A 21,246-nucleotide genomic window follows, 5' to 3' on the forward strand; every position below is an offset into this window, starting at 1 on the left:
CCTCATCCTCCTCACAGGAAAGAATTTCTTCCTGATAGCTCATGTAGACCTACTCTCTTTCAGTTTGTATCCACTCCCCCTTGTCTGATGTCCTTATCCATGTCCTTACATGCCCTTGTAAAAAGTGTCTCTCTATCATTCTTGAAGGTTCCCTTCAGGTACTGGAAGGCTGCAATTAAGTCACCCTGAAACCTTCATTTGCTTCTTTCTTTGTGTTTATTACAGCGTGACAACACAGATGATGTTAATAAGTGGAATGGCTGTTGTGCATATTTGATAAGTGATGCATTTGTACCTAGCTGTACCTATACTCAGAAGGCATCCTTACCATGACGAATCTACTCCAAAGGCCTTCTATGTTTAATTGTGTTTCCAAAACAGCATCACCTCAAAAGGTTTGCTTAACTTTCAAAATGAATTATGATTCGTAGTAAGAATAGTAATTTTATTAATAAATGTACTTCTTAATAATGACTGTCAGTGAGCGGAATGTCTTTAGAAAGAATGCATTTTGCCAAGATTTTTGTCCTTTTGTTTCCCTTTTGTTTTTGTTTTGTTGAACAGAACGCGTGTTCCCAAAACATCCCTCAATGCATATGAGAGAGCTCCATCTTGTGGTGTAATTTATACTGTCCTGAGACGGGACGATGCTTTTGCTGCAATGAATGGATGGGGAGTGAAACCTTGTTGGCATATAATGCAATCAAGTATAATTGAAATCCTTAAAAATGTCCAATAACCTCCTACTTTAAACATGTTAATCCTAATTCGAATAACGTGTTGATTTATTCCAATCTCTACATGAGGTTTACTCCTACTTCATACCGAATCACCGAACGGTTCAGGTTGGAAGGGATCGCAGTGGCTCATCTGGTTCAATCTCCCTGCTCAAACAGGGTTATCCTAGAGCACATGGCACAGGGTTGCATCCAGCCAGTTCTTGAATATCTCCATGAGGGAAACTCCACAACCTCTCTGAAAAATTTGTTACAGTGCACACTCACCCACTCAGTCAAATTATTCCCCATATTCAGGTGGAAAACCAGCTGCAGTATCATGTGCTTTTAAAAACAAATGTTTAATGTCTTCTGTACCTACTGAACATGCCTAACAAGAATAACTAAACACATCCAAAGCAACACTGAGAAGTTTTCAAGGCAGGTCAGTGTGCTATTTGTCTTGTTGAGAGAGGAAATAAAACATGACATAAGTGGGTTTGAGGCTGAACGCAATACCTCAGTAGAGGTTTTAAACGCAGATTACTTAAATAAGGACTAATCTTACAAGAAAAGTATTTTCAGCCTTGTGAGGAAAAGTGCAAAGCCCTGTACCTGGGGAGAAACAACGCCCATGCACCAGTGTACACTGCGGGGTGAGCAGCTGGAAAGGGGGTGCTCAGAACTGCACCTGGGTCCTGTGCACCTCAGGCTGAACATGAGCCAGGAATGTGCCCTTGTGACCAGGGTGACCTTGGCTGCATTCACTGTGCTTCCAGCAGGTTGAGGGAGGTGATTGCTCCCTTCCTCTCAGCACTGGCAGAGACACACCTGGACTACTATGTCCAGATTTGGGGGATTTCATCAACTTCTGTAAAAAATTGTATGAAGTATGTAAAGAAGATGGAGTCAAGCTCTTTTCAAGATTGGAGGCAATGGGCACAAACCAAAACACAGGATGCTCCCTTTGAATATCAGGAAACACTTTTTACTCTGAGGGTGACTGAACACTGGCACAGGTTGCCTGCAGAGGCTGTGGAGTTTTCATCCCTGGAGATATTCAAAAACCATCTGATCATGGCCCTGGCAACTGGCTGTAAGTGGCCCTTCTTGAGCAGGGGGTCTGCACAAGAGGACTTCCAGAGGTCCCTTCCAACCTCAGCCACTCTGTGACTTTGTAAGTCTGTGATCTAAATTTTGAAATATCTCTTTTTTGTTAAAGAGAAAATAGTATATATAAAATATATACTTGTTTATTAAATGTTTGGAACAGTTTTTAAAATTTGGAGACAGCATGATTTATTTCCAAAATAAAAATTGCCCCGTAATTCTAGGCCTGTGACTTTTGAGGGTTGTTGTCCTGGGTTTTAAATTCACAGGCTTGTGTCTTATTCAGAAAAAAACCCATGTGTTCTCAGATCCTGATAATGTATACATAGTACAAAATAAAATCCACTGTATGGACCATGTTAAATAAGTATTTTTAATTTTTTAAAAAATAACTAGGTATTTTTAAAATTATTAGGTAGCTATATATGCTGTCATAAAAAGAGAGGATATTTGATATCTGTTTTTCCATAATTTTGTGTTGAAAGGGCCATGTAGTTTATGCCATAAAATCACATATTGATCTCTTTACAATCTGTTACTTCTTTTTCCTATGACACTCAGGTCACATAACCTGGCTGTTACTTGCTTCTTAATTTTTGTTGCACACCTGGTATTGAATTTGAATTTTCATGCCCTAGGAACTGAACCTCATCATGAAAGCATTTGCTACTGCAGTAGTTTCATGATATTGTTGCTTGTGAACATATCTGAGCAATGTCAGAAGCACCAGCAGCTATGCTTTGCTTTAGGGAAGGCAAGATGGTATAGATCTGCTGGAGCAACAGCTGTCACAAATAGCAAAGATCTGAGAGTTCTGCAGGCTCTATGAAGGCTCGCTCAAGATCTCTGCTAAGGCTTCTCTGGTGCTCTTTTTACATTTGACTGTTCCATTGAGAAATTTCCATTTATAAAGCTCCAAGCTACAGGTTTGCTGAACTGAATTACTTGCAACAGATAATGGAAATACTTCATTTGTGAGCATGGCAAAGTTGCTGGTTTGTGTCCCATCTACATGAAAAGCAAATTGAGAGGAGTGAACTTTTGTCACATGTGGGCAGGGAGTGACAAACATCTGCACTGTCTGCTAAATACACGTGGCTGTTACTGAGATGCCCATTCTCTCTGCTCTTTATAAGAGCATTAACACTGCTGTAATCAGATTAGAAGAACTCAGACTGTTCTCAAAGGACTTATTATGTGCTAATTTCAAGTGTTTTCTATCAAGGAGTACATAGGAGGGCTTAGAAATCTATAAAATTTTCAGAAGGCTATTTTGCTGCAAGTGAAACTCTTTGTGCTAATAAGATCAGCAGGACTATTTTGGAGTGGCTGTACACTAATTTCAATAGGCATTTATCAAGACAACTTTCCCTGAGTTTTCAGAATGGGTTTTTTTTCAGAACTAGAGCCCATATAACAATTGAAGGCATGCTATTCCTTCTCTCTCTTGCTTTCATTCCTGAAGTACTTAATGGCAGTGCACCTTAAATACTGCTGAGGGTTTCATCTTTTTTCCAGTGGTGTTGATAGTCTCTCTTTTGTCTTTATATTCATTATCTAAAAGACCGTAAAAATAATTTCACAGTTTCTGAAAAAAGATAAGTTTATTTTTTTGAACAAAATATCTACAATGACATGGGTGACACCATAAATTTCACATTTTTAACACTTCTGACTGCAGAGAATGTCAGTTTAAGTGCAATATGGTACTGTAATACAATAAAAAGGAATCTAATCAAATCCATGCACAACACATTTACAGATTCTTACCAAAAAAGGAAGTACTTTGAGATGAAATTGCTGTCAGAGAGAACTCACAGGAGAATATTTTGAAAACCCACAGACAAGTTATTAATACACTATCATATCAATTTTTCTTTTTTTCTTGCTGTAGCCTTTAAAAAGCCAGGATCACTAACACAAAAAATACTGTATATTATACTGAACCTTTATGTCAAAAGCGTATGGCACAATTTCTTTTTATACAGCTCACAATTCCACATTCATGGAACATCAGTAGCTACTTTAGTCCATTTCAACTGTTAACATCACTCTGTCATACATGAAAATACAAACATAAGAAACAGTTCTTGCATATTTCACAAAGATGAAAGTGAAGAAGTGCAGTAATATTCGAGAATGTCAAGATAACAGGATGAGCCAACACGTTTTCTGGCATTAATCCACTGTGTCTAGCAATCTAACCTGCTTCCACAAGCCTTCCAAACTGATAGTACTTCAGTAATTACTGTAGGTGATTGTTGCCTGAAGACATCTTTTCTGTAACCACTCCAAAACAGAAAACCCATTTTATTACTAACAAGTAGTCTGGTTTGAGATTTATGTTTTTCTTCTTCATTGTCTCAAAAAGGAAAAAAAGCTGTGAAAGCTGATTTTTGTACTCATCTAAATAACTGTATGATTATGCAGTAAGATGTGTATAAAGCTATTTTACTACCTCACAGGGGCACTGTATGCATTACTAGCTGATTCATATTGTAAGGCCAAAGTCTATTCTGTTGAATTAGGTTAATTCCTATGATAGCTCAAATGAGAGCAGAAGTTGCAAGAAAAGTGTATCTTTTGCAACCAATCATGTCAGCTTGGGCTGGGAACAGTATAAATAAATTCATTTCCATCTACTATAAAATTATTGCTGAAAATAATACTTTTTTTTTTCTAAGGATAAGGAAGACTTTTTATCTTTCCCTACTGTTAAAAAATATAAGGTTTTGTACAGTTTATTATATTCTATCTTTATCTACATTATCAGTCTACAGTTCTGTAAGGGATTATACACAGAGTGGAAGCAATACCTTACTCCTTAAATTTAAAGTGCACATTTAATCACCTAAATATGTCCCTCTAGTGAGTAAACAGAACCACCTCTCACACATCACAAATGATTCTTTATAAAGCAGATTTTGGAATGAAATATAAGAAAAGGAATGCAAAGAAAACTAGTGTATGATTGAACTGAAAAAACAATTAAATCTTAAGTAAATGCTTGGTTCTTCCTCAATTATACTAATCTGTTTAAATAATACTGCTTGCTGTTTAAATAATAGCTCCTAGAAAGTAAAATGTGCTTTATTTTGGTGTTAAAATAGCTGAATTCTAAGTAGCAAGACACTAGTATCCCTTGTTCCTTTTCTTCAAGTCTCCCATAATTTATCAGCACTAGAGAGAAAAAAGCCATCCCTCTAACCATGCCATCCTGTTGTGTTGATATTTGAATATAATTTTAAAAATAAAATGCATTTGCTGCTTGAATTTAAGCAGGAGTTTGGTACAGTGGTAGTTGAGTATTTCTACTGCATCTCTGAGGGGCATTTCTTAACCTCTCTCAAGGATACTGAGGTTTTTTGCCTTATGAGGGATGACATGGATTTGGCCTCATCTCTCTTTAGCGCAGAACAGAAAGACAGTCATAGGAGAGGTTCCAGGCACTGCTTTGGGCTTTCTCTCTCCCTGTGGCCCCTGTTCTGCTATGCACAGCCCAAACTTTTCATCTTGTACCTTCCTGTTCTACTTCTCTTTCCATCAAGAAAGAGGATTGTGTGGAAGTCAATCTGCACAGGTAAAAACTACAGTCACAAAACAATATATACTTTGCAGCAGATGATAGAAATGGTTTCCCCCTGTAGCAATTGCTTCCACCTGAACAAGTGTACCTATGGAGACACTGGGGGATTGGGAAAAATACTAAGGATGACTCATCCTTTTTTGTCTCCTTTATGGTGACTGTGTCAGCTCCTCAGTAGCTGTGTTACTGGGGTATTCCTCCAGATCCTACAGTATCTCCCTCTGTTCTCATTGTGTTACAATGTCCTTCTAGTGCTAATATTTCATTTTTGAAGTATAAGGCTGGTCCACAGAAATCATGACAGCATGACTTGAGAAGTACAGGGTCTACACCTATGGAGAATGATGACTTGGGACAAAGCTGCATTACCCTGTCACACAGGGGTTGTGCTTACAAGAAACCTTCTGGTGTGGCTTTGCTAAGGACTTGTCTTCTGCAGAGCCCAGGTCCAGTGATAGTGAAGAGAGGTAGCTATCTACTGCCTAATGAATGGGGTCTTTTTTATATGTGGGAGAAACCCTGCTAGATAGCATTTGCCTCAAGCATTATTTACTAGATGATTATTTTTCTGCATTTCCACTGCCTCTTTCATGGGACTGTAGCATAACTAGTGCAGTCTGAGAAATACTACAGACTACCTTTCAATTCTTGCATCTTCTTACATTATTTCCTGCTGCTTCAGTATGCAAAAAAGTAATCTCTCACACCAATCTTAGCTGATGTTGGTAGCTGCTGATTCCAACTTTGCACAGAGGGCTGGCATGCCTGCTGCCAGTTTTGGACTATTCCTGTTGCCAGTGGTGAATAGTAGGCATTTGTGCCTTGAAGTTTCTTATCATCTTAAATGACATTTCTCTCTTTCTCTACCGTGTCACTTTATACTAAGTCATTTAGGAATAATCTAAATGAAACTTAACTTTAAAGTTATGACTTCTTTTAAATAACACATTATTAGTGGACTACAGAGGCTTCTGTTACCTTGGCGAATGTTATGGTTCCATTAAAAAAGTCCACAAAGCCATCAGCTCTGGAGCAATCTTGGTTCCATTATATCATAATATAATGAAATGCCAAATGTTACGTGCATTTGAAAACAACCCTTAAACAAAATACAGTTGATTTTGCTGATAACAGAAACAAGTTCAGGCCCCTTTTCATACAATATAGCTAACCATAACTTTGAGAGAGGTGATAAACCATAAATTTGTGATACATCTCACACAGGTGAGCACCTTCATAAGCGAATGAGATTTTTTGGAACATCCACATAAAGAAATGAATAAAAAAGCAGACACAATATCAGAAAAAGAGAAAGTAAAAAAGTGAATTGAATTAATTATAGATTATAAATGAAGCAAAACTAGAAAAGAATAATAGTTTTAAAATAAAGGCAGATTATACATGTTTTTTCTGACACAATTTAACAAAATGTGAGAGCTATTATTATAGAATCTCTCTAATCCTTGGAGAAAAACAATAACAAACCAAACCAAACCCAAGGTTGCTAAGTTACAGCCCTCAGTGCAGAGTTACATTGCTTCTGTTAGTTCATACACACCATGCCTTTGGCAGTGCTCCAGATGTTTGCCTCCAGCTGATTTTGCTTTTGTGTACACATTCCAATAATCAACAAAGCACAAATTTTAAGCATGTTCAAAATAAAAATATTTTGCAATATGAATCAGCCTCACCTACTGGACTTGGAGTATCTAGCAATTCTAAATGCTATATTTCTGCATCTTGGCATGGTTTTGTTTGGCCAATAGATGGACAGAACTACATACTCCTGCCTAGACACCATAACATAAATGTGATCTATGGTGTTACAATTCAAAGAAGCAACTAATATGACTTACTTAAACCTAGACAGGGAAGATCTTTCTAAGAGTTTTAACAGTTGTTCTCCTATTTATTAATGTGAAATTCAGTAAATGTAAAAGACCATCCAGGTCTTTCTTTATGTTTTAGAAGAGCTGTGTGTTTTCCCAAAGTTGTGAAGTGCTTTTTAACCAGTATCTAAATAATATTAATAAACTTCAAAGAATGAGTCAGAAAACTTGGCACATTCATAAATTAAACTTTGTGTAATTATATAATATATAGGAGATGAATGAGCATAAACATAACTGTATTCATCCTCCAAATGCTTCAGTGAAGCAGCTGACTCTTTTCTTTCAGTTTTGGTCCAAGATCTCTTTGCATTGAATCAAAATGAAACTTTGCAAAATTTTGATGCAATATGTGCATTTCACAAGCTATATGAGGGTTTTGAATTGAGAAAGAAAACTGTTAAAAATATAAAAAATATGTTTAAATTATCAAAATATAAGCAATTAAAAGAAAAACAAATCCTTTGCAGGAATCAATGCTTTGCAAATTTTAAAATATTTCTCATAAGATATGTATGTTAGGCTGTATACCTTGTGTCCTCTGAGATTATTTTAACATACATGTTCCAGGGGAACAGGTAATATGATGTGCACTGAATAAATTATATGAATTAAATATGTTAAGTATGTTCATTTCAAAACTGCCAGTACTGTCCTTAAGACTAGATCAAGTCCTTTAAACTGCTGTCTCCAATCAGTAATCTGTCATATTGTAAAATTAAAATATAACTTACAGACTCTAATCTATTCTGTAATACTGTGGTGTTTACCTAGGGTATTCTGGAAACATTTTTAAAATTAAAAATACACCAGAATTTAAAAAAATTAAGGACCATTAAAGAGTACTGTACAATTATACCACTATGTAACAGTATGTATAAATACTTGGCAGTAAAGCTTCAGTAGAGAGTGATTTTCAATGAAAAAGTTGTTAATATTTAGTTTGACAAGGAAGTTTGCAAATGCAGATGTATCTTCTCTGCGTGTCATTCTTCCATCCCACTGTAGCTGGTCATTGCAGGTCATGTAGGATTCTTTTTCTCTCCCTCATTGCTTTTAACTCTTCCAATCACTCATCTGAAGTGCATTTCTAACAAAAATCCTCCTGTTGAGTGTGAGCCAGATCTTTACATACTGCAAGCCTTAATATTGTTATTGGTGAATGTCCTCATGCCTGATGATTTTGTAGATTACCCAATAAAAAATGTTGAAAATCAGAAAGGCCAATGGGAAACAAGCTCTGGATATTGTGTCTATCTTCTTGGCCCGGTCAATGAATACCTTTCTCATCTCATCAGGGGTTTTTGGTGCAGCTTGAACAGGATTGTTTGGCCCCTTTTGTGCCATTCCGTCTTTTGCTGGCACACATGGGCCCACTCCATACGCTGTAATGCTAAACTGACTATCACGTGTATCATCTTCCTGTTGGGGAAAAAAAAAAGAAAAGAAAGAAAAAGAGCAAGAAGTTTTTGTTGCTTTTTTTTTTAACTTACCATTTTTATTTACAGAAACCTTACCTGCTGCTAAATAGCAGTTGCACCATTACCTCATTGACTTCTTGAATCCACAGCTTATCTTAACTTCTTGAAATTTCATCCCTTTCAGAGTCTGTCAAAAATATTGCTGGATCCCTACCATGCACAAAATTTTCTATTTGTTTATAGATTCTGTAATCTCTTTAGACAAATGAAAAATCTTAGTAAACTATTGGTAATTGGGCAAATAACTTCTGATTCAGTTTAAGTTTCCCCATTTACATTAAATATGTGCAGTCTTCAACTGGACAAGATTCACACTGGTCTTTTAGAAAACAGCTATTAAGTCTGTACATTTCCTTACAACCTGGGATCCTGGCCTCTAGAGATACTCATCATAAAACCACTAAAGACATGCTTATTAATTATATTAGTGAGAATTCTGCCTATTTGGCCACTCTATGTTTAGTTAATCTTATTTGTATGCCTTATTTCTGCTGTTCCCTGTGAATCCATCAGATAAAGAGAATAGTACAAAAAGTGTCTTAGCTTAAAATAAAGTAAATGAAAGTTAAAGGCCAGATTTTTCCTCTGACTCATTATTCTGTCAATTCAAGCAAAACTGGCAAAGTCATTCAGGATTAAGGAACTATAAAAGAAAGTAGTTCTTAATCACATGGCATAGAAATAGATGTTCTGAAGATATCCATATTTTATAGCATAAAATTAAACAATTTAGCTTGTGTCTGGAGAGATATTTTTTACTTCCCTTTAACTGGTTATAAGTATTTTCAAGTAATAAAAAAGGCACATATGCAAATAAATGATACATAATCTGTGAAGCCAGGGCCAAATTTGGTTCTGAAATGCACTCCAGTGTACTCCTTCATCCTGTAGGCTACTCAAGAATAGTCATGTGATTTTGATGGCATTCACCATTTTTTCAATACTAATTTCAATTGCAGGAATGTCTGTTTTTCATGTCTAATTTAGCCTGGTTGCTTTAGGATTTTACACTTTTATGAAATATAGAAATTATTATGTATACATTAGTTCTTAAAGAAGTATTTTGAAAAATAATTTCCATAAGTACTATAAAAAGAATTGAGCAGCAGTGAATTTTTATTTTGTAGGAGAATTTTTGATATTTTAAAGCTCTTACTAAATTAAATTAAAATAAAAGGCTAAAAATATTTTTTGTGAAAACGAGTCAAATAATTACTGTTTTAATTCAATAGTTTGAAGCATTTTTGTTTTACTCTATCTTTTTACTTTATACAAATGCAATTTCTCAAGGAGCACAACTTAAATTCAAAGTCCCAAATTTTTCATTTTGAAAATGTCCATGACATTTTGAAAAACATTTTTCAATAAAGAATAATTTTAAACATATTTAAAGCTTCCATCAAATAATTTTTAATTTCTTTGTTTAAAAAATCCAACTAGGTTTAATATCAATATTAGTTGAATATGTTAGCTACAAAAGAATGCAGATAAATTACTAAGTTTGAAGTGAACTACTTGGCCATCATCATGACCATCCAGCAGAGCTGTAGTTATCACCCAACTGCAATACTTCTTCATATATGTAAATTGAATAAATATAGATACTGATATAGTTCACTGAAACTACTGTATTTCAAATTGTATTAGAATTTGCCTTTAAAAAATAAAAATAAAGAAAAATTAACATGGAAGAAAAGGAGGAGGAAAAATCACTGACTGACTTTACCATGGCAATGAAAAACAGAAAAACAAAATGATAGGATCATTATTTGATGACGTGATAAAACAGAGATTTAATTACTGCAATAGTGTTCCTCTCCTGGCAGATAAGAATGGGAAACAACACCTTTAATGTAGCTGTATTCTAGAATAGTTGCAGTCTTGTGTTCCAGTTAAGAGAAGTATGAAGTTATAGATACATGGACTGTGAGAATTGACCATAAACTTGCCTTTTAAACATTTTCATATGTACATTCCAGGGTTTTGTCTTTTCATGCCTCTCCAGAAAATAATGCTTATGATTGCACAGGCTGAGAAAGATAGGAAAATTATTCTTCTGAGTAGCAGCTTTCAGCTATGCATATTTTCAGGATGAGGCACAATATACTAAGACTTTACCATCCCTATTTTAGGTTTACCTGAATGGAACGATCCCCTAGAATCTTTTAAAGGCCAGGTCTCTCATTTTTGTGCTTGCAGACCTCCTGTATTTCATCTGTGAGCAGACTGCTTGCTCCCTGTTGCTGAACTGATGTGAAGCTCCCTGTAGGAGTCGAGCATTGCTGCGCAGTGTCTGTTGGATGGTGTCTCCATGAGGGCAGGCAGCATGGCTGGAGCCAGCCAAGTCACGCCAAAGTGCTGGGGCTAGTGGATATGTGCAGGAAAGGGCACCTTCTCAAGCATAAGAAGTGCCACCATAATTCTTTTCAGGGGCAGCAGCTTGAATATTCAAAATGTGGCTCTGCAAGTTTTCCAGCAGATTCATAACGCAGAAGAATCACTAGCTTGGCCTCAGGTTCATATCTGAGGGTGCTTGTGCACAGCAGGACAGATGCAGTTACTGTTATTATCAATACTAACTTTGAGGGCTTTTTCAGAGGCATTTATGTCAGTGACACTCTGTTTTCTTTTCATTTGATTGACTTGGCTAGAGTCCCTCTTTTTGACTAAAAATATTTCTCATCATGCATTTGTCTGACTCTACAGATGTAAAAATTATCTAAAGGACAATACCCTGTATGACCCACTTGAGAGTCTTTACAGTGAAACTTTCTGAAAAAGTCATGCAGATTGGTTGAATTAATAACTTTTTTAAGCGATGAGGAAGTTTTTGTTTCTTTTGCATGATTTTAGTGTAACATCACTGAAGAAAACTATTTCTTATAGATTTCTGATAAAAATTTGAAAATCTTACTATGAATGAATTTTATGAATGAATTTAATTTGAATGCACTTTTCATACATTCAGCTTTAGAATGAACAACTTCAGAGTTGTTCTGCATGCAGTTACATATAAATATTTTATCATGTCTATTAAAATTGCTGTAAGGAGTGGAAGAAAATTCAGATAAAAATTTTTATTTGGAAGGTTAGAATTCTTAAGTGGTCTGAAGGAAATAATTTTGATTCAATTATTTCTGTATCAGTGTTGTTCTACAAGATATTTAGCTATACTTAATAGAAAACTGTGAGTTTTTTGGTCCTGTGACTATGGTGTTTTCTGTCCATGTGCTTATAAGTTTTAATCCAGATTTAAACAGATCAAAATGGATTATGAAAATAACAAGACAGTTCCTTTACTGACATTTCACGTCATCACATACAGGTAGCAATGAAGGTATATGAAGTTCACATGGGAAGATGTTATTTCAGACAAAAGGACAGGGCCTCTGTTAATGGTTGGATATCACATTATGACAAATGGGACATCTTCTTCATAGTTTACCCTTAAATTTGTACTGTAGATTTGAGGCAAAGTCCCGTCTATACGTCCTGTACATCTCAAGCCATTGCTATGCTGTAATGATTCACTGATTTCATTTCCATCAAGAACTCCCTCAAAATACTTTCATCAAAACGGATGGTTGACCAAAAAGAAAACAAAAGAAAAAAGATGTGATTATCATTAAAGACAATCTAATTTGCATGTCTATTTTCTTCTCTAAAGATACGGTGATCTTTAGATTTTTGAAAATAGAACTAAATGACTGAATATTCCCAAAACCTAAATATATTAACATCTCACCTAAAATAAAAATGTTATTATTCAGTATACGTACACAGTTAATATTTTTCCCATAGAGTGTAAATGTAACTTAGAAAAAGCACTGATCACAGGTGTGTTTCAGTATCCCTGTATGACTTCTAATTCTGCCATTTTTTCCTTTTGTCTTTTAAGAAGGAAATTAATAATTAACGGTCATTCATTCTGGAGGAACAGTAACATAATATTTCTGAATAGTTCTTTTCACTGGCCAGGTTTCTTTTTTTGTCAGAGACAAAGAACTGTGCCTCATATACTAAGTATCAAATGAAGTCACAAACTAGGAACCAAAATTCCCCTGTTTTCAGGATTCATTATGCCATTTGTGTAATCATAAAACCCTGGACTCTTTTGAAAAAATCTCCTCTACCTAGTGTGATTCTTATTGGAAAACAGCGTTGAGTAGGTTGCATATTATGTTGCAACAACAGCTTTTATTTATAAATGAATCTATAACACAATCCCAGACACTTCAAAATTTTTGCTAGTTCTGTGCAAACTGGATTGGGCCTCAGAATAGAAATTTACCTTTCAGTAATTTGGAATCACTGAGTGAGGTCCATACTTACAATCATAAAATGCTAGCCACAGGGTGCAGTTATACTTAAAGAATTGCCTTTGGTGCTGCTGTTAATGTTGTCTGGGAAGGGAGGTAGCAAATGAACTAGGCAGTGTAAAAAAGAGGCAGCTGCTATAGGTGGAAAAAGCGTAAGGAAAATGGCAAGGATAGATAAGCTTTGGATGCCAAAATGTCTTATTACAGCTCTGTACATAGTTGTAATTTGTATAATTGTAGAATTTACTGTAGGGGTCTTACCCAAGTTCCAACATATGCTTCTTAAGAGAGAGATTCCAGTTTCTCTGTGTTTTCAGTGAACATTGAGAAGGAATAACCCATAGATTAAATTAATTTACAAAATATTCCAACCTAAAAACCTGAAAATTTGTTTGAGGATATGTTTAGAATTGAAATTGGATTCAATGATTCGAACAAAGCATCTGAAAAATACAGGAGAGTCAGTAAATATGACATTTAGCCAGAAATAATCAACTTTGCATTAGATGGAAAGCCAATGGCTCTCCAGTAGTTCTGGAAAAAGACTTAGAAGATATGGAAGATCACAATCTTGATATGGGTCAATAACATGATGCTGTTTAAAGGCAAATGCTAAGCTGGTTTGGATAAACAAGTGTATTATTTTTGTAATTTTGTCCTTTGGCTGCTTTCAGTAGTTACTATGTCTGTTTCATGTTCATGTTGCAAACACAGTTTTCAGGAATCATATGGACTTACTAGGAGAATTGCCAGGGAAGGTGAATGACAAAAAAAACAAACAAACCAAAACAAACAAACCAAAATTCAAAACAAATCAAAACCAACAGCTGTATCCACTGGGAATATTTAAAGAATACACTGAATGGAAATGTGCAAATGGTGACATAAAGGAATGAAGTAGTCTGGTTTCTGTGTCCTTTCTAGACAAGCCATGACAGGCGAAGAAATGCATTAGTTTAAAAAGACTTTTTAAACTGTTGGAATAGATTTCAGGGGACCCTGTGGAATTTTTGTGGCTGGGGTGAATTAGGTATGAATGATCTTAAGTCAGGAAAAAGGATCCACTTACATCCTAAAGACACTGAAATTCAGTCATAGGACTATTGCTTTCGTTACTTGGTAAAAGTAAGTATTTCTTGCAACAAGCATATCTTTTTAATTCAAAGTAAATAGACTTTGGAAATTCTTCAGCTGCCCTATTGCAATTACCTATTATTCATAAATGATCTTTCCTTTCAACGCATACCTAAAATGAAACATTTTCGAACGGATCTATTTTTGCACTTTTGCAACACAGTCAAATCACTAGAAGTTTTGCTGTACCCTTGTCAATAAAACACCAGTGGCAAAAAAAAATCTGTTTTCAACAATTAGAATTGACCTAGTTGAAAAATCTGATCTTAGTAAAATGTTCCAGGATGGTAAGTGTGCAGAATGAAAAAGTCTAGTAAGTTATCCTATCTGCTTTATTTCTCTAATAGTTTTAGTAATAAATACTGAATAGAATATTGTTTTTCACTTTTCCAAGAGGGAGCATTAATGTTCAAGGAAGTCCCTGAAGTTTATTTTAAATGCAGCCTTTTTACATAATTTCTTTTCATCTCTTGACTTTATGGTCAAATGAATATTTCTTAATACATGGTAGTTTTAAAAGTCAATATAATCTAGTCCCTGACAGCCAGTGGCTGTTTGACCTAGTTCAAAGGAATAACAAACATACAAAACTTTATAACCATAAGCTATAGTAACTGACTTTGAAAAAGACAAAAGAAGAAGGAAAACCAAGTTATTCTGAGTTATGATACTAGGGCCTGCGTTTCATGTTATAAATTGTGGTGAATAAATAATAACATTTGTGGTAAGGAAGGCTAGTTATCAACTGCATTTTTTAATGTGTAAGACAACATTTATTATTCTTATACCAGAGGGTTTAGGATGTGATCCAAATTTCTTTTTGAGAGATAAAATCTCTATGCTGTAATGTTTCAAGTCCCGTGTACTTGTTGGCAAGGAAAGGTTTAATAAAACATTGAGAAAGAGAGAAGCAATTAGCTAGGCTGTCTCTAGAGCTTGAGAAGGTGTATTCTCAGAGGTTAACTCTGGCCAGGAGCTCTAGTTCTGCATGGAATTAGAGTGAGTTAAGAAACACTTCATAAAATTAATATTTTCTGAAAAATTAATATTTTTCTAAAATCATAACCTTTCATAGGAACAAAGGAGTTTTTGGTAAATTTAGACTCAGAAGCTTGTCTCATGATGAAACATATAGGTACAGGGAGGAAGGTAAAGCCATATACCACCAAATATATTTAATACCCTCACCTGAAGTACGTTATGAAGAAAAGCATTGAAATGCATGTTTCTATCATCCAGAATCAAAGTGGAGCACTTGGTACTTTACTGTACACTCTAAAGTCTCTAATTCTAATCCTGTAATTTTAGGAGAATTTAGCAGGCAACCTACATAAAGCTAAAGACTCTTTAATGAAGTGTAAAATTAGAATAAGGGCTTTTAAGTGTGAATTCAAAAATACCATGATCCAGAGAAACACTTAAGTCAATGTGGTTATTCATGCACAAACCTTTTTCTTCAAAAGGTCTTCACTTAGAAGTTTTTTCTATATTTTAGTTCCTTTCTCACATACCTCTAAGCTGAAATTTAATTGACTGTGATTGCTGAACAAATGTCTTTGGTGAGTTTGAAGTCTTACTAAGAGGGAACTGAAAAGAGATTTGGTTTGATTCTGAGGAGCGAAGATGCAAACTACCAGCTCCTAATCCTGTGATCAAAACAATTGACCTGTATTTGAGAAAGATATCACTTAAGCTGAATATGGTGAATTTGCTTGAAATCCATAAGAAACAATATTACATGGTGAGAAAGATGAATGGATGAAATGTATAGTGACATAACGTATTGCTTTCCACAGCTGTTTCTATTTGATACACAATTCATTTGTTGTGACTTACCTACCCCCTGTCCAGTAATCCATGTCTGCCCCACCCCATTCTTCCCACTCCATCCATTTAAGCAGCTTTCAGAGAGCAGCCATTTTCCAAGAACAAACACCTTGTCACAAAACTGCTGTTTTTTCTGCTACTGTCAGCAGGAAGAAGCACATTTTTGACAGGGTCAAATGTTGAACACAGGTAATTGCAGTCTGAATCATCCTCTAGTCTAGAGTACATGAGTTTCTCTGTGCAGCTGAAGAAGTCTGGGACTCAACACTCAGGGACAGGCAGATGCATGAAACTCATTTTCACTTGACTGGTCTGCCTTTTAACATGGAGTCTTACTAACAGAGGCTGCTCAGGTAGGCTTTACAGCAGTGAAGGTTTTCAGTGTCTTCTAAATAAGAGGGAAATTTTTAAAATATCTTCTCCTGGTGATGTAAGCAGTAGACTGAGATAAGTCTTCAGGAATGAAAGGTGGTTGAACTGAATCATGTTGCTACGGTCAGGCTTTCGTTCACTAGTAATGTTCTAGATAGTGACTGATAGTGACAGGCAAAGCATGACATTGGTGGGGCGTATTCATTTAATGAGTAGGCTGGAGAACTATTTACACTTTGTAAAATCTGGGGTAGGAGTTACACAGTGTTGTAAGAAATTTTCCTTGTTGCTTGATTTAACTACAGATTTCATAGTTCAAACCTGTAACCTTAGCAGTTGGGCTTTGCACACTGGTAGTGAGTTGTTTTATTGGTAGTCTACTGGTTGTTTTACTGGTAGTCTACCAGTTTTACTGATAGTTTACTGGTTGTCCAGCTATAATATAAATACTAGTAATCATTACTGTAATTAAGTTTCCAACTAGTAATATGAGCAACAAACACAAAATTAACAGGAAAGAAGAAAAAACCCAAACTTACCAGCCTTTTAAAGTAAAATGTTATTCTACCAATAAAGGTATTTGAATAAGTACTTTGGGTATTAAAAAATATTTGCGTGAAACACAGCTGTTAAGGCTTTGAATTGAGTATTAGAATGAAATTAGGAAACATTTGTCAAATCTCAATGTAGCACAAACTGCTGCAAATACCAGTAACATTCATTCACTGAAGTACAATCTAACTGTTCTAACAGAGTGAAACTCATGCTTGTGCAGATGGCTCCCACATGGCCCATGCCTCATTTAAATCCCTCTTAATCCCTCTTTCGAGAATTCAAGTTGGATTTATACAATTCATAGTCCTTCTAGTGACCCTCTGCCTATAGTGAATTTTATGCTGTGCTGCCATTTTATTTATATTGCCACTTTAAGCTGCAGTACGTTTACCAAATTAACCATGTCCCTGCATAATTCAGTCAAGCTCTTTCACAGCTGTGAACACCGTTACTTTTACCTTGCTCTTCTTCCTCTTGCGTCGGAATCGCAGAATTTCTTTATGCTGCCTTGACACAAAGTTTACAGCTGCATATTCCAAAAGTGCAGAAAATACAAAGAGCAGACACACTGCCATCCAGATGTCAATCGCTTTGACATATGACACCTATGGAGAGAAGACAGGAGAAGTCTGAGTATGTAAAAACCACAGATACGAAGTTTAGTATTTCATGTCAGGAGGAAGTGCATTCATATCTCCACATCCCAACAATACCTTTATCAAATAAAAATGAGCACGAAAGGTAGATAATCATAAGAACAACAATTCAATCTATAAATGATAAATTTTTGTTAAAGAAATTTACAAAATGTGTTTAAATCATTAACAGTCCCTTATATTGTACTGTATATTACATCACAGACCAAATAATCCACAAGAAACACATGCTCTTCCCTCATTTGTCCCACTGAGATCTGTGAACGGCACTAAGGAAGCAAAAAATAGCTTGTAGTGGGATCAGTGAGAATTTCTGTATTAAAATGATGTGGCTGAAGGTTCCTGCAATAAAAATTAGGTAGAAGAAAGGAGATAGGTGGAGAGGTCTGATGTGTTCATTCTCTGCTAATATAGGCACAGAAAATCAAATATATAGTTTTAAATTAGTCCTGTAGTTTTGACACAGTGAAAGGACTAAAAATCAGATACAGAATAGAGCTCATGGCAATCCTATATTGTCAAGATCAGATGCAAGACATTATCTGAACCTAGAAAGTAGGGCCTAGTCCATCTTTGCAGATTTACAAGGTTTTTTTATATAAGCAAACATAGCTAACTTCAGGCCTCAAAAGGTAACAAAATCATCTGCAGGTCTCTGTTAGCCTCTCACATGGTTGTTTTTCTGAGTTTTTAGAGCATTCAATTTTGTCTGTTGATGCTAACTTTGGATGCACTCAGATCCATATATTTGAGACAAAAAGCATGCTAAACTCTGTTAGGGTTATTTATTTTACTTAACAAATGTTAATAAGACAACTTAAAAATATAATGATAAAACTAATACAGAAGTAGGCTTTGTGTATTTTTATTGTATACATTTTATTTCTTTTAGCTTCAATAGCACATGAAGATGATCAAGGAATAAGCCTTAAAATGAAACAGAAAATATTTAAAGCATTTACAATTGAGAAAACTGAAATAGTCACAGAAATGAACTTTAAGTGATTTACATTGTGTTGAGAACCATTTTTATGTTTGGAGCTGTTAAGGTTCACATTTTTCTACATTTTAATGTAAATGTGCTTGTAACTACTGAGTTAATTCATAATTTAGGCAGATTTTGAGAGAGCAAAATAATTGAGGACAGGTTAGAATTTATGGCCTTTAGAATTTCAGTCATATCTGCTAGCATTTCATCAGATACTGGGATGTGAAAAAGGATGAGCCAGTCAATTGTTAAGCAGGATTTATGCGGTACTGAATAACATTGTTTTAACTGCTTGTTAAGGTTTATGGAATTTACTAGATATGTGATTGGCTAAATAGTTGAGACTGGGGAGAAATAGAACATATTTGACTGGAGAAACAAAAAAAAACCCCTAAATATTTCAAAATTATTTATCTGGTTTAGAAAATGATTGGGTCCTAATAATTAAAACACATAAAGTTGACTGAAAGCTTTTGTCACATAGCATAATGATTAATATAGTACAAGCAAAGGACATTTTGCCTACCTTTGGAAGAGATGCTCGTGAACCTGAACTTTGTGTTGTCATGGTCAGTACAGTTGTTATGCCTAAAGCCACTCTGGCTGGAGCTGCATCCATATTGATCCAAAATGACACCCAGGAGAGAATCACTATCAAGAGGCTTGGAATGTACATCTGGATGAGATAGTAACCCATCTGCCTCTCGAGGTGGAACCGGACTTCGATACATGTAAACTTTCCTTTTTGCAACAAAGAAGAAATGTTCAATAGAAATAGAACACTTTTATTGTCAACATCTAGTGCACAGTCTTAGAGAATGTATGCTCTGTCAAATATATTTGTTCACTATGAAAAGGTTAATATTTTGAATTCTCTATAGTGATTTTTAATAAGCACAGTCCTCTTTGTACCAGCAGTATCTACTGAAAAGGGGCAGAAACCTGAAATATTAAGAGTTTGATAAGCTCTGAAATTTTTGTTTTCTCATAAAAAACAAATTCAGTTATACAAGTCATTATTACAATTTCCTCTGTGAGATCACACTTTTTTGCCACTTACGGCTTGGAAATACTTCTCTGTATAAAGAAAATGCTTGCTTCCCTATTGTATAAAATCTCCTTTATATCTTGGTTCAATTTTGAGTTTAATTTTATTTTTTTTTAAAAATAAAAATTTTTTTAAACTAAAATTTGGGGAAAATATAGTGAGATCAGTATGGGCATTAGATTATCAATAAGGGAATCTGCTAAATCTCTCCCTTGATCTTCATTCAGACTGTTCCAGCTCATAAGTGAAATGACCAAGTTTCAAACACATATTGATGACTGGAAAGACCAAAGATTAGGAAATTTTAGAAAGGTAATTAAATGACCTAGTTTTATCCAGGTACTGAACATAAAGCAACTTCTACTGATTTAACCAAACCAGAACAAAAAAAATCTATTGTTACCTCTTAAAAGTTCCATAAACCCATGTTTTTATATTATCCAGATTGTTGTGGGTTGTTTGTTTTATTTTTTTAATTTTTTTTCACCCTACAAACTGTAGATAATTTCACAGATCTTGACCTGGCCTCATTAGATTTTCTAATTTGTTCAATTCTCACATTAGTCACATAAGAATGTTGCTGAAGGCAATGCTGTTACTGAAAGTGGTGTATACATAAAACAGTTTCTCACAGCAACAAATACACATAATTCAGTTTTCTTCCTTATTTTGAGAAAAAATGTTTCCTAATTCTGAATTTAACAAGGAAGGCTATATAGCTATATATTTCTCAGGTGATATGACGCACGTTGTTTACGTTTTTCAGTATTTTTTAATAGATATTTTCCTAATCAGTTTTTATTTGCCAAAATGCCATTTTATACAAAAGTACTCAATATTAATAGTGATTTAATATTTATCAGATTAAAGAAATTTGTAATGGATTTATGATCTTATCCTATACTAATATAATACATTGTGGTTTATGCTGAAGCATACAGAAATGAACTTCAGATGAAGTCAGACTGAAATGTTTGTATTCTAGAATATTAAGTGCTTGGAAAAGCCTTCTGCACTTCATTATTTTCATAACAGTTCTTTTAACAGGCCACCAGTTTTTTATATGATGCCATAATGAATGCAGTTTCATGACATTTTTATTCTGTTGAGGCATTAAAAAAATTTAGAAAGACATTTGTTATGATGTTCAATTTTAAAAATACAGTCTGTATCTCAGGAGTTTTATATCTGCAAGCTCAATTATTAGTTCCATTCCTAATTGCCAGTGTTTTCTGAATCCTATCTACAGTCCTGAAATCTGTGTCCCAGATCCTGGCTCAACCATCTGCTGCCCCAGCTTCAAGACAGAGTTCTGCCTCTGTCATGGGATGAATTCCTGGTTTAACAAAGTGAATGGGAATTTTGGTGTTTACTTCAGAAAAGGCCAGGATATTCCCTTACATTTCTCTTCCATGGTCTTCAAAAGGATACCCATGCAATATAGTATTTCATTTAGCAGTTCAGAACACCTCACGTAACCAGAAGTTCTGCACTGACTGGCCTTTGTTGGAACCATATTCTTACTTCAAACTGGTTCTTACCCTGAAGATTTCTTTTTTTTTTTG

General features: G+C 35.0%; 1 protein-coding gene across 3 annotated transcripts in view; it reads right to left on the reverse strand.

Annotated features, from left to right (window-relative positions):
• Positions 1–4,184: 4,184 nt before the first annotated feature.
• GLRA3 (glycine receptor alpha 3) overlaps positions 4,185–21,246 on the reverse strand; it is a 91,328-nt gene continuing 74,266 nt past the window's right edge. For 2 of the 3 annotated variants that reach the window (XM_085058696.1, XM_085058698.1), the window contains 4 exons: positions 19,160–19,374; positions 17,448–17,594; positions 12,228–12,347; positions 4,185–8,723 (listed from right to left, as the gene is read on the reverse strand). In XM_085058696.1, coding sequence (XP_084914822.1) covers positions 8,454–8,723; positions 12,228–12,347; positions 17,448–17,594; positions 19,160–19,374 — 752 coding nt within the window. In that variant the 3' untranslated portion in view covers positions 4,185–8,453. The remainder of the gene's footprint in view (positions 8,724–12,227; positions 12,348–17,447; positions 17,595–19,159; positions 19,375–21,246) is intronic. The other variant, XM_085058697.1, reaches the window with a different exon arrangement.

The sequence above is a fragment of the Lichenostomus cassidix genome, chromosome 4 (genome assembly GCF_008360975.1).
Source record: "Lichenostomus cassidix isolate B80296 chromosome 4, HeHo_3.0, whole genome shotgun sequence".
Classification (NCBI taxonomy): Eukaryota; Metazoa; Chordata; class Aves; order Passeriformes; family Meliphagidae; genus Lichenostomus; species Lichenostomus cassidix.